Raw genomic sequence first — 13,788 nt, 5'->3', positions numbered from 1 at the left:
TCCTGCGGGCTGCGCCTCGCGCTGGGGTTCACTGTGGCTCCTGGTGCGCGCTGCGCCGCAGAGCAGCCTCCATCTCCCAGCGTGCACCGCGGGCGCAGCTCGGCGCGGCGGTGGCGGCTTGGCCGCAGTGCGTGCTGGGAGCCGTGGTCGCCCGGCGTCCTTTGCCCCTCGGCGGCCTTCCGCCGCTCCCGTCGCCCCTCCCTTCCTGCTGCGGCTTAAGATGGCGGCCGAGGTGGATTTCGGGGACCGCGAGCTCTTCGAGCAGCTCGAGGAGGAGGGCGGGCCGCCGCCGCCTCGCCTCAGCGTGAACGAAGAAGAGGAGGGCCGCGAGGAAGCTTTCTCAGAGCTGCGAGAGCGGCTGCGGGGCTGCGAGGAGACGGTGCGGCGGCTGCGGGCGGAGAATATCCTGACGGGATTGGCGGGGCCTGCGGCGGGCGGGGATGGAGGGCTGCCTCCCGCCGCCGGATCCCTTCCGGGCCAGGCTCTGCGCTGCTCCCGGGCGGCCCGTGGGGCCGGGCCCTGAGCTGCGGGTCTGTGAGGGGCAGCTGCCCGCCGTTCTCCTTGGGTTGCGCCCGCGGGCGCTGCTCCCGCCGCTCGGGAGGCGGTTTTCTCTGACTTCAGGCTCAGTGCGCCCTTATTCTCTTGGCTCAGGGGGCTGTTGAGTTCTTAAGTGTTGGAACGGCTTAAAACCCATAGTGCTGTGCTCCTCCTTTCTGCTTTCGTGAGGAAAAGGAACGGTTGTCTATGTTCACTTTGGAAATGTGTTTTTAATCGCGCCAGACATAATTTTAAAATGCTAAATGGTTCCTTGAGGGGCTGTTGGGATGGACACCTGCAGCTTGGAATCTGAGATGTCCTCTTTGCAGTTAGTTTTCTATTTAAGATGTCTCACCACTCACCCTTTTGCAATGAATTTCGGTCTTTAAAAACAAAAGACACTGACAACTCAGGCAAAGTTCTGTGCAATATTCGCTAGGTGTTTTCTTGCTTAGCCCTGTAAATGATTACGGCGCTTCTTGTATCTTCTGAAGAAAGCAGTGTTCCTTAACAAGAAGGTAACATCAAGAACTTAAAAGGAAGCTGAATATTCTGACGCGCCCTAGGTACGTAACCACGGACTTACAGTGCTTCTGTCCAATGCTGTTGTCATTCTTACAAAGTCCATTAGACTTCAGTGTCAGGAACTTAATTTATATTACTCTATTTATGTATGTGTATACGTGTGTATACGTATATTTATGTTTGTCTGTATGTGATGTGGCTTTCAAGGAAACAACTTTTTTTGTAAAGTTTAGCAGTAAGAACAAGTACGTTAGAATAGTTAAATAAGTTAGAGGACTGTTTTGTTGTTCTCCAGGTAGTGTCTAGTCATTGGATGACACTGTGAGATGGATCTTAATGCTGTTTACTGCATTTTATTACATGCTGTTAGAAGAAAGCTTCTGTGTTCTGTGTTCTTCCCATCCCACAACGAGCAACAAAATACTTTGCTCAGGGGAGGAGGATTATTGTTTAAGATAATAGGAACTTACAAAAATAATAGAACTTGCATTGGCCAAACATTCCTCTGTCTGGAATACAGGCTCTTTGCTATGACAGCAGAATAGGGTGTATTTACAATAAAACTGATGTTGTAACCATTCCTGTATCTGTTCTGTTCTTGTAGTGGAATTTCTGTGGACAACTCTAAAGTCGATGGTCCTCTGTTGCAGATTTTATTTATGAACAATGTAATTTCTAAGTAAGTACTAAAGCTTTTCAGTAGAAAGAAATCCCGATGGGAAGCCGGACATTAGTTTTTGTTTAGATATGTTTGCTCAAAGGATATATGTCGTATTTTGTAACGTACACTTGTTAAGTTTGCAGAGGAGAAAGAGTAGGAATTAGCAAAATGACAAGAGCTCTCCTACATTCAGTAGCAATGTTTGTATTTATCTTGAAATGAAGTGTGACTCCTTGAAACTCCCAAATAAAAGTTTCTGAAGTGTTGTTGGTAAATATAGTGCATTGATTGTTCCTTGCTTTTGAGCTGATAGATGTCTGCCCCTTGTGTAAATCCTCAAGTAGTAAATGGCAGATGCTTCAAAAGATACTTTCTGTATATTTCAGTCTCGCACTTTTCTTCACCTTTTTATGCTTCTTTACTCTATTGCAGGCAGTATCATCAAGAAATCGAAGATTTTGTTTTTAATTTAGTTCAGAAATATGAAGACCAACAGAGAGATGAACAAGAAAAAACACACTTCAGTCTTAAGCCACAGGTACTTTAATGACTATAGTGGTAATACTGAAATTTTACAGTGCTACGTAGCTAAATTCTAGGTTTTTCTATATTTGCTGTTCTATAACTGCAAATTAGGTAGCTATCAAATAAATGTCAAACTGCTTATTCTGAGAGAGGAAAAAGAAAGAGAAATTATCTGTGTGATATTTTGGACTGTGGAAGTCATTATTAGTAACACAGATACCTCTACCTTACTATTTAACTAACGTGTCAAGAGAAAGTAGAAGCTGTACTCTTATGTTTTGTGCCTTTTATGTACTTCAGTTATTTTGGAGTTCTTCTTTTTTACTGTCTGCTATTTTTAATCATTGACTTGTGTTTTTACCTTTCATGTCAGCCTTCCAGTGTTCTTTTGGAAGAGGATTGTAAAACAGCAAGCTCGAATTCTGTTAAAAAAATTAAGGAAGCCTTTAGTGTAAGTTTTTGACTATATACTCTTGAACGGTAGGTCTGACTCTTCATTCTACATATTTATACACACTAGCATTAAATATGAAACCTCATTAAATTTCTTTTATGGATGTAATAGCAGTAAAGTTCATCATGTTTTGACCACATCAGTGGAAAAAAAAAAAGTGGTGATTGGTGCAGGCATGGGTGTGTATTATTTGTAAATATTTACAGAGTGGGCGAAAAACCTGGAAGAATTCGAAGTGGTGTAAATTTCTAGAAATGCTACCAATAATCTGACCTAAATACTGACACCTTTCTGACAATTTTCTGACTTTTTTTCTACAGGTTGTAGGAAGTGTTCTGTATTTTACCAATTTTTGTCTTGATAAACTGGGACAGCCTATATTAAATGAGAATCCACAGCTGACAGAAGGATGGGAAATACCTAAGTATCCTGTTTGCTAAAACAAGGGTCTTTATCTGTTTACCAAATCCAAAGAATTCCAGTTTGGTAAATTGAGCTCAAATTCAGTTCAGTAGATTGTACGTTTCTATTAACACAGTATCCATTGTTATAGGTGAAAAGTTTGAATAGAAAATTAGTGGATTTTGTACTGAAAAGATACAAGTGTTTTGGTATGACTGGCTGACTGGCTTTGAGAAGAGTGAATGCTGTACTCCTGTAAATACATCTTGTGAGTGTAGGGCTTTCCTGGGCCAGTCTGCAGTTAGCTTTGGAAAGAAAGCTTATTCCAGATACGAGTAAGTAAATGATACGAGTAAAGATTTCCCTCTGTGAAATCTGTAATATGGGAGAAGAAAAGGGCTCAGCAAACTCAAGTGTTCTCTAAGATGATTTTTGCCAAATTTGAGATCTGGGAGAAAATCTTTTAATAAAATTTAATTATGTGATGTTCTTTGCATCCGTTTTAAAGTTGGTTCTACACTGTGTAGTAAAGTATTTAAAAGGTGGGATTGAGGGAAACATTTGCAAAAACATTTTTTAATATTGGAGTCCTTGATGACAACAGGAAATTAGACATGATATTTCTTTTTTTTTTCCCCTCAAGTAATTCCATCTCCCCAGTTTCCCAACATTACTTTGGCACCAGAAAGAGTCAGGAGAGAGAAACAGTTTCGCAGTTCATTTCTGCATATCCAGTTCACAAACTTGTCGTAAAAGTAACTTCCTAGTGTTAAAAAATGACTTGTATCTGAAAATAAATTGTAAATTTAAAAGCCAGCTAATCTGGCTTTTCTTGTGGCTGCCTTGGGACTGTGTATGCACTGTGCTGTAACTTTACATTTGGAAAGCTGCCTGTGTAATGTTTTAAGTCAGTTCTCTCCAGATGATATTTGTAAAGAAAGTGTATGCGTAACGAGGGAATTTCTCCTGAAATGCAAAGTTAAGCCTGGCTAAAGTTTTGTGTTTGCCAGCTTTGCTTTGGTATTACTGTTCAAAATTACCTCATCTTTCTTTAGAGCTCCTGTAGGCATTGAGGCTAAAATAGCACTTAATAGTGAGTTAAATGGTGTATGAAGTACCATGGTTGAAATGACTGAAGTACTAACTAATGTGTCAAACTAGTATCTGACATCTGCTTTTCTTTTTAAAAGCAACTGTTAGATTCTGGAAACTACTGTGCTTCTGAACTTTACCTCTTAAGTCTCTTTCATGCTGGTTCACCTGTGGCCCTCTTCTCTTCTCATACTTTTCTAGACAAATAGGCAGAACAGCTAATACATTGCAGTCAAAAAGCAAACACAAGTAGTATGAAATGACCTGTCTATGCTTAGTTCAGAAGTGAGTTGTTTTTGAAACTCTGCCAAAATGTATTAATAATAAGTGATATAAAGTATATCAGAATTAGTAGTGTGAAACTTCTGCCTATGAACAAGAAAGCTCTGTTTTTAGTATGTGCTTGTAAGGAGCAGAATAGCTTTACTGGATAGAAATTGGGTAGAAGAAAACAATACGAGCCCGTCTTAGAAAATATTTTAGTGGATGTCATTTTATAGTTTATACTTATGAAGTGCAGACTTCACATTAAGCACCAGCTGTAACTTAATCCAGAAGAGTCAGTATACTGTGCAAAGTCCTAGTAGGTTTTCACTGATATTTTAAATGAGATTGAAATTTTGCTTCATCCAGTAGCAGTTCCTTATTGAAATCTAAAGATACCAGCAAGTTTTCAGCCAGATTCTCTCCCTAGATGGACAAGAAATTCAAGTAAAACCAAAAAGGTTCGTATTACTCTTAAATATAAAGTTTTGAGCTGCAAAGTTCAGATGTGTACTGTGATTATTCCCGTATATACTAAACCCTTGAACATGCTCGAGCACTGAGTTGAGTTGAAGTAAACCAGCCTCTGCGGTCAGTGGGTCTCTGTGGTTTACTGAATTTGTTTAGGAAGGGCCTGTAATCAATGTGCAAAAGCTTTCTGACGTTGTTAATGCTCTATTCTTTTGTGGCTTCTTTTTAGCAATTGCTTTGTCATCTTTGCAGTGGTGTACTGTCATCATTCTTACTGTTTTCTGGATCAACTTCCATATGACTTTATATCTTACTAAGACAGGCTCTTTAGAGTTGATGGTATAGCTTTTATGGGAGGTAAGAAGTAAAGTTAAATGAGTTTACACTTGAAAACTTGTGTGGTTTTCATAGCATCTGAAATCATTGATTTCATGTGTAATGGAAACCATCTCTGTTTGTATCAGGAATTGCAAAGATGATGGGAAATAATGAACTATGTTTTGATTAGAAATATTACCATCTGAAGGGAAAGCCAGCTTGAAGGGTCATTCTCAGTATATGGAGTGGTGATAAAATACTTGAATCGCTGCAGAATGTTTGTATTTAAATACTAGATATAGATGAAGCAAAAGAAATGCTTCGTTTTATCTAATTAGAAGTTTCAACGGGGTGGATTTAGAGCAGGGTGGGCAGATGTCATCTTGGGCACTCATTCTTGTGTCACTCTTTTGTCTCTGCTTGTTTTCCATCCTAATTTGATAAATGTTCGGAAAACAGTGTCTAAAATCTTGCTAGAGGTTGGGATCTTCCCTCCTACAATGTTGAAAATGTGTGCCATGATAGGAATTTACAAGGAAAAGCTTCTTCAAACTTGGGCCAGGACTTTCCAAAGAAGTAGTCGTGCTCCTCCTACTTGTTTCTACAGTGCTGTTTCTTGGCATTGTAAGAACTATCAGAGCTTTGATGATACAAGCATCAAAAAAGAAATAAAGGTGTTACTGTACTACAGTATTAAGTTGAGGGTTCCTTATCTGTATTCTGTATTTAAAATCTTGTGTTAACATCCTTACTTTTCTCCCTCAGGACATGGCATCAGCTTTAGTGTGTAGGTTTTGTTTTGTTCGTGCAGTGCCAATGAACGCAATGTTTGCATATTTAAACAGAAGCAGAAATCCTTCAGAGAGTTCTGTCTGTAACACAATACAAGGAGAAGCTTTTTCACCATTAGGACAGTAAAATACTGGATCCTGTTGCCCAGGGAAGTTACACAGTCTTCTTCCTTGGAGATTTTCAAGACCCTACCACATAAAGCCTTGAACACCCTGGTCTGATCTCATAGCTGACCTAGCTTTGAGTAGGGAGCTGGATTGTAGACATCCTGAGGTCCAACCTGAATTATTCTGTTACTATTTTATTTACTCTTACGCAAATATATTTCTATTATATGGGTTATAAAAGCTCCCTTTCTTCCTGGAAGTACTGTTTTTTTTTGCTGTAATATTAGGGTTTTTTTTTTGTTTTGTCTTCTACTCCACATGCTGTCATGTGTTTGTTTTTATTTATTATAATGCTGTGTCTGTTTTTTCTCAGTTTTTCTATCTTACATAGGAACAAGAAACAAAAGTCCGTTGCTTGCTTTTGAGGGTTAATGTTAAACAATCAATTTAAGAAAAGCAGAAATCAGCAGACAGTGCTTACATGTTTTTCAAAGTCTAAAAAAATCTTAAGTTTAAAATAATTAGGTGTATTTAATGTTGCAAAGTGATTTTCAGCTTTAATATATTTTTTTTTTCTGCATTTTTTAAGCAGGCCAAAATCTCACTGTTTCAATTGTGGCTCTGAAGAGCATCAAATGAAGGACTGTCCAAAGGTAAACTCTACATCAGTATTTAAGAGACTGACTCTTCAAGAAATGTTTCAGTGGATCTACACCATTTAAAAAATAAAAATAAAAAAGAGTTGCACTGGTCAAGATGTACGATTTTTCATCTCTTTTCACTAAGTCATACTGCTCATATATTTAAATTCTAACTCTAGATCAGCATGTAAATTATTTTCATAGCATAATGGTCTGAATGTCTCCTTTGTTCAAACTGCAGAATGTCCCTAGATATGTCTTCTGTTTGCTACTAGATAACGTGCAAATACTCTTTGTTTTTTCAGTATGTAGTGTTCATTACAACTGTAGTTATACCTCAGCCATGTGAAAAAAGCTTGCTTGCAAGGGATACCAGTTTTACATTGGGTGAAGACATGCATGAACTGTAAATTGTCCAAACTATGATTCTGTGCTTCTAAACTTAAACTTCCCAATTGTATTATCTTCCAGCCACGAAATGCAGCTCGTATAAGTGAGAAGAGAAAGGAGTTTATGGAAGCTTGTGGTGAAGCAAGCAATCAGAATTTTCAGCAGCGTTATCATGCAGAGGAAGTAGAAGAGAGGTTTGGAAAATTCAAACCAGGAGTAATTAGGTATCTTTTCCTTTAATTAGCTGTTGCAGTGTTGTTCTGGAATGACTTTTTTGCCTTTGGAATGCCAGGTGTTGCTATCCAAAATCTTATAAATCCATCTGCTACTCTTAATTATGGGTGTATTATGCTTGAATTTGTTTGCCAAATTTTATAAATTGCACATTTTTCAAACCACATCTCACTGCTAATTTAAGAATCCTGCCTTTCCCCATGACCTTTTCCTTAACATAGAACAATTTTATTCTGTCGCTCTTCAAATTCCTTTCACGGGGAGAATTGCAGATACATTAGGTTCCTGATAAACTAAAATGCATGCAGGAATCTGAAAATGTTGAGCTTGGAGTATCCCTTGCTCTCTTCTCTCTATTCCAAATACTTTTTTTTTAAATTGTAATATGACTAGCAATCTCTACAGAAATCATCAGTAAATTTCATGTTTCATTAAGTTCCACCCTTCCTATCCTAATAGCTACAGTTAAGGCCATGAACCAGAAGTAACAAGTCATGGAGTGAGTTGTTCTCAGAGTAGAATTACATCTCGTAGAATGTCTAACCGTATGTACGTTTGTGTGGAGAAATATGTGTTACAAGTTTTCTTTAATATCAGGTTTTAATTCAGGTCTTGCCCTGAATTTGTTATTTATGGGATTGACTAGCAACATGGTTTGAGCTAAATTATTTTAACTTGATCGTTTAAATGCAACAGTGTGTTAATGAATTCCTTTAAGAAAAAGTCAGTTATGGACTTCTTGTTTTCTTAACCCAGTGGGGAACTTCAAGATGCGCTTGGTGTCACAGCCAAGAGTCTTCCTCCATTTATATATCGCATGCGTCAGCTTGGTTATCCTCCAGGCTGGCTCAAGGAGGCTGAAATGGAGCACTCGGGACTTGCGCTTTATGATGGTAAAGGTATGTATGTGTTAGATCTGGTCACTATTGTTGCCATCTATCAATATTTATATTCCAAAAACCAAAACTATGTTCATAATCCTGTGGATTTATTCAGTAACATTAATTAGCATCGGTAATAATTTTTTTTTTTTTTTATTTGTAGATAATGAAACAGAAGATGAAGGATATCTTCCACCAAAACATGTCACTTACGATGTCTCCAAGTTGATTAACTATCCAGGCTTTAATAGCTCCACTCCAAGTGGGATCCCAGATGTAAGTGGCTGTCTCTGCTTTCTGAACAGCCTGTTAAGTAACGCTCATTGCTGTTAGCCAAATTTAAGGTTCTGCCATCATCCATCTGTCAGTTTTCTTTTGACAGCCTATTTAAGTGCTTGATTTGGAGGTGGGGGCTGTTGAGGTGATATCTGATATATCTGGGCAGGGTCTGACAATGCTTCTGTGGCATTTATTTCCATTATGAGACCAACAGAAGCCTAGGATAATTGGGTTTCCTTTGAAGACAAAACATAATGTATGAGTACCTGTTCCTTGTGTCCATCTACGTTTTCTGCATGTTCTTGTGATGCTTTTTCATTATTATTACTACTACCAAGTAATAATAATATATTACCAAGTAGTAATAATAATTGTGCAATCAATTAGTTGTTTGTATTCACAGGTTGCAGTACTTCTGGTTTGCCAGAAGTTCCTACTTAAGATAAGGCTTCTGATGAGAGGATGAATTCATCTTGCTTGTTAATCTCTTAGTATTTCTCTTTATTGCCATGTTATTAAGCCAAACATATGCAGTGTTCAGCCTTATTTCTCTCTTGTTGTTGTTGTTGTAGGAATGGCAGATATTTGGTTCCATCCCCATGCAGCCATCTCAACAGAAGGATGTTTTTGCTAACTACCTTTCTAATTTTCATGCGGTGAATATATCTCAGTTTTACTCTCAAAAAAGAAAAGTTGTCATGTAGTTAGTGGAGATAATGATGACCTCTTGTTTATGTCTTCATTTAAACTATCTCATTGACACTACCAGTTGTGAAGTCCAGATACATTTATTAGTTTTACAGTAGACAATAATGATTTTTTCAGTCTAGTGAACCAGTAAGGTAGTCTATAACTTGGCTTACCTGTTCTAACAGAAAAGTTTCATGTTTAGAAAAAAGGTAGCTGTAAACTTTTACAGCCTAAAACCGATTTTGTTCCCAGACTTCCCTAATAAGTGAAAAACCTACTTCCTATAGACATGATTTACGGTAATCTTAATACAGTGACTTGAGAAAACACTGTCCTGTATCATTCTCAGATCTTCTTTCGCTCTCACCTAGGGTTGCCTACTGTAGAATACTTCCATTTAAGGTTGGAAGATAGATGTTCTGCACTCAGGCCACGCTGTTTAATAATGCTCCTTTGCCACTTCAGCCTAAACAAACTGCAGTTCTGTTCAGTTAGATTAAATCTCTCAAGCGTAAATGTCTAGTTTACAAACTCAATCACCAAATAGCTGTATAATTACAAAATTGTTTTAAGTACATTCTTAAAGCTGGAAATGTTACATTACATAATCCAATTCTAATTTATTGTGTTTTCATGGATAACTTCCTTTCAGCCAAGTTCAAAATCTAGCAATAAAAGGACTGCACCACAGTCAAGCTCTCATCATTCAAAACGACCAAAAGACAACTTGGAGGCTACAGTAGCAGACATGGACATAGATTCTGGTATAGTTATTCTGCTTTTTAATTTTTTCCCTAGTTTCAATTTTTATTTCCAAAGTAACTTCTCTGGTTTGAAATGTTAGTGTAGACAAAGAGAAACCAGTGCTTTAGTATTTGTTATGATAATGCTTAAGGTAAGCAAGAGGTTTCAGATGTGCTCAAAGCAATTGGAATGTTGGGTTACCAATTCCAATCTCTTTACTTTAGGTGTATCCTTAAGAAAATTCTGTTATAAAGACCTCCAAATCCTAAAATGCTTGGATTAAATTCTTAAGAATGTTACAAACTTGCAACTTCTTTGAAAATGAGTCAAACTAACAGGAGGTCTTGGTGTCGTTTTAATGTTAGAATAGATGGAGATGCTTGTATCTTTGCATTTGGTTTTCTTATACAAGAGGGTGCCTTTGGGTGTCTAAGTCTAGAAAAAAGTTTGTTCAGTACATTCAAGAGATTTGTTTGTTTCATGGTTTTTTCATGAAGTGGCCAGGAGAGTCAAAATCCCCAAACAGGTTGTTTCAGTGGATGTTGAAACTTTAAGAAAGCTTGTTCTATCTTAGCTGAAAACCATGTGTGAGAAGATGCATGTCTGATAGTTAATCTCCTAAATCTTTGGCACTTTGAATGTTGTCCTAGTCAGATTTCAGATTCTAGTAGATGCCTGTTATCTGTTTCTAGATGTGGAAGTGTCACAAAGATCTCAAACAACTAACAGTTTTCAGTTCCAACCTCCGCTGCCACCTGGACCTCCAGTGATTTCAACTCCTCCTCCTTTACCACAAGGCACACCTCCACTTACTCCACGAAGTCTTACACCAACTCAACCTTCAACACCCACCCATCCTCCTCTTCCTAACACTGTTTCATCACTGAATCCTTCCAGTGATGTTCCTCAACCAAAAATAGTGGACTCAACCATGGATGAGGATACTCTGACCTTGGAAGAACTAGAGGAACAGCAGCGATTAATTTGGGCAGCATTAGAGCAAGCAGAAAGCACAAACAGTGATTCTGATATCCCTGTTGATACACCTTTAACTGGAAATTCTGTTACATCATCACCATCCAGGAACGAAGTAGATCTTGTTGCAGAAGTAAGATCATCTGATAAGACGGTAACACTGGAAACTAGGTTCTCCAGTATCAGCGAACAGGTACCAGAAAATGAACTTTCATTAACTAGTCCTAACCCAGATAGTAGTTCATTTAATTTAAAGGAAAACCCTGATAATTCAGATTCTGAAGGCCTGCTGGATAACACCATGCCTGCTCCCAACCATGGCGTTAACGATGGAGAAAGTACTGGTGATAATAAAGTGGTGACAAGCACTGAGTCGTCTGCAAAGAACTCAAATCCTGTTCCTGATATGAGCAAGTTTGCTGTAGGTATAGCACCGTTTGAATTTGAAAATATGACAGAATCAACAGGCACTTACCTTCGAATAAGAAGTGTGCTAAGGAATTCCCCGAGAAACCAGCAAAAGAAAAAGACTTGACTTTTAGCTGGTCTTCCTTTGTTTCTTTATGTTCAAATTCCTGCACCCTTCTCTCTCCTCCAGTTTTACAAACTCATACAAGCTTCCTCATCCTTTTGTAGGAAGGAGAAAATGTATAGATAACAGCTCTGCCCCTGTTCTTCCTCAAAAAACAAGTCAATGCAGGGCTTCCACCTTGACCAGAACCAATCCAGCCAGAAAATACAGAAGAATTTTCCCAAATTGCATCCTTCCACTAAGGAGTAACAGGACTGTTGATTTGCATCGGCAAGTAAATTGTTCTTAGCTCTAAGAGAGACTTGTCTTATTGTTCATTACTTTGGCTAAGAGTTGCGTTGTCCTTGAATTTCAGGTGGATTGGTGAATTTTTTTTAATATCCTTTGTACAATAATGGATACTTTATAGATTTTGCTAATTATCCTGTAGATAAGTTTAATATATTCAGAATGTTTTTTAAAAGATCTAAAATTAAGATTTCCTGCATCAAAGTCTTGAAAATTGGATGAAAATGATTGGGGATTACCAGCATTATCTTCACCACGTCAAGTATTTTTATAAACTTTTATTTATGTGGGTCAGTTTTAATTACCACTGTATCTTTTGTAACATCCTTCTTCATGTAAACTTGCTGTACATACATGTTCATTTTTATGTACAGAGGTTTAATAAATGAGCTTTTATAAATATTTTTTTTAATTGGAGTCCTAAGCCATTAGACTGCTGATTTCCTGAAATTAGCTGCTGAAGATAATTAGGAAAAATGTGCTGTTTAAAGTGAAGGTGAATCGAGTTGATTATTTTAGGAATGGTCGTAACTATTGGGTTTGTGTTTTTATAATCAAGGTGTTAAAATTACTTCAGCTACGTAAATAGAACCTGTCCATGGCACTCAATAATCTAACAAACTGCTCATTTTTGAAAGGACAAAGCTTAGAAGTGTTTCAATTCTGCTAACTAGCTGTTCTAATGCTTTTTTTTTTTCTCCCCTCCTCTCACCTCTTCAAAGCGACTGGTAGGTGGAATGACTGCACGTTTGTGTTGCCGACAGAGGGAGTACTAGTTTGGTTTAACAGTGTTCTTTAAAGCTGGTAAAGCATTTGTTTGTCCTTAAATGCAGGAAAAAAAGGTATTTCTAGCCACATGAGATGCACAGTAAAATAAAAGATTTTCAAGTATCGGAGAAAAGACTTGTGAGGTAAGGATGTTTAAGGTATTTGGTAACTTCGGGGACTGAAACTGTTCTTTAAAAACTTCAGCTTTACAGATTGTAGATATTTCCCAAAGATTCCTATAATGTCTAGAATTAGTGTACTCTGCATTTGAATGCTTAAGAAAACCACAGGCTTTTTTTCAGATTGAGTGCTTATATTTTTTGCTTTTATTGCTCTAAACTTTACAGGAATGGAAAAGCAAAGTGTCTTTACATGTGAATGGCTTGACTTCGGAGGGGCTGAAAAGCCTCTATGTGCAGCATGGATTGCTTCAGTCTGTGTGTTTACATGTGGAACGTAGAGGTCCAAGTAAACGTTCATCATATGAACTGAAATGATATGCTTTTTTTTTAAGCTAATCTTTTCTAGGAACAATTAAGAGTACTGCTTTCTGGGCCAGGAACGGAAAGCAAAATATGTACTTCTAGCTTCTATGCACTTGCTATGCAAAGAAAGCTCTAATGGGAATCACTTAGAGATTTTGTGCTTCCTTCATGCTTCTTCCTCCTGTGAAGTTGAAAGCTAGTCATCACCATTTACCCAAGCTATTATGTGCTGTGCTGTGCAGTGCATCGTTGACATGTGGATGATAGCATGATGTAATGATTTCAAGTGTATACACCTTTTGGGTGTGTTGAGGTGCTCATATCTTAAACATGCAGTTCTCTCTCCACGCCTTAGAAGATCTTTTTTTTTTAATAGCCCTTATGAAATGTTCCTTCTTTAGTAGGGCATGTAGACTTTATTGGCATACTTGTATGCTTATGCTTTGCTTGCAGACACAATATTAAAATCATATAATATACTTAGTACTCTCTAGTGCTATACTTAGCTCTACATGTTCACAGTAAAGTCATAATAAATTGCACTTCCACTTAGCTGGTTCGAATAGATAAGTCATATGTGTTTCTACTAATTATCAGACTTACTAAACTAGTTGTTAATTCTTGCTTCCAAGACTTACGTTGAAGAAATTGGGAGTAAGGATAAAGTGAAGACATTTCAGCAATCAAGCTTTAAATGTAATGCTAAATACTAGCTTAAATATGTTAAATCCTT

At 37.8% G+C, this 13,788-nt stretch overlaps 1 protein-coding gene across 3 annotated transcripts; it reads left to right on the top strand.

The window, feature by feature from the left end:
* Window positions 155–12,219, top strand: ZCCHC8 (zinc finger CCHC-type containing 8). Of its 3 annotated transcripts, none has more exons than XM_021412698.1 (14): window positions 155–401; window positions 1,061–1,103; window positions 1,667–1,741; window positions 2,156–2,261; window positions 2,622–2,699; window positions 3,023–3,126; window positions 4,856–4,921; window positions 6,738–6,801; window positions 7,261–7,403; window positions 8,170–8,312; window positions 8,458–8,570; window positions 9,146–9,229; window positions 9,916–10,027; window positions 10,700–12,219. In XM_021412698.1, the coding sequence occupies exons 1-14, from the start codon at window positions 221–223 to the stop codon at window positions 11,515–11,517; spliced, it is 2,130 nt and encodes a 709-aa protein (XP_021268373.1). In that variant the 5' UTR covers window positions 155–220; the 3' UTR covers window positions 11,518–12,219. The 3 variants fall into 3 exon arrangements, with proteins under 3 accessions (XP_021268373.1, XP_021268375.1, XP_021268376.1); XM_021412700.1 differs by having other exon boundaries at window positions 157–401; window positions 6,741–6,801; XM_021412701.1 differs by lacking the exons at window positions 155–401; window positions 3,023–3,126; window positions 4,856–4,921 and having other exon boundaries at window positions 6,741–6,801.

Source organism: Numida meleagris, chromosome 14 (assembly GCF_002078875.1).
Source record: "Numida meleagris isolate 19003 breed g44 Domestic line chromosome 14, NumMel1.0, whole genome shotgun sequence".
NCBI lineage: Eukaryota > Metazoa > Chordata > Aves > Galliformes > Numididae > Numida > Numida meleagris.
Note: the sequence above shows the minus strand (reverse complement) of the source record. Positions and strands in the feature narration are given on the sequence as shown.

Bases quoted from the DNA above. Each gene is read 5' to 3' on its own strand.
- ZCCHC8 (XM_021412698.1), top strand. From the start codon at position 221: ATGGCGGCCGAGGTGGATTTCGGGGACCGCGAGCTCTTCGAGCAGCTC. The intron at 4,922-6,737 runs GTTCGTATTACT...GCATTTTTTAAG, and splicing joins ATTCAAGTAAAACCAAAAAG to CAGGCCAAAATCTCACTGTT. The intron at 10,028-10,699 runs GTATAGTTATTC...ATCTGTTTCTAG, and splicing joins AGACATGGACATAGATTCTG to ATGTGGAAGTGTCACAAAGA.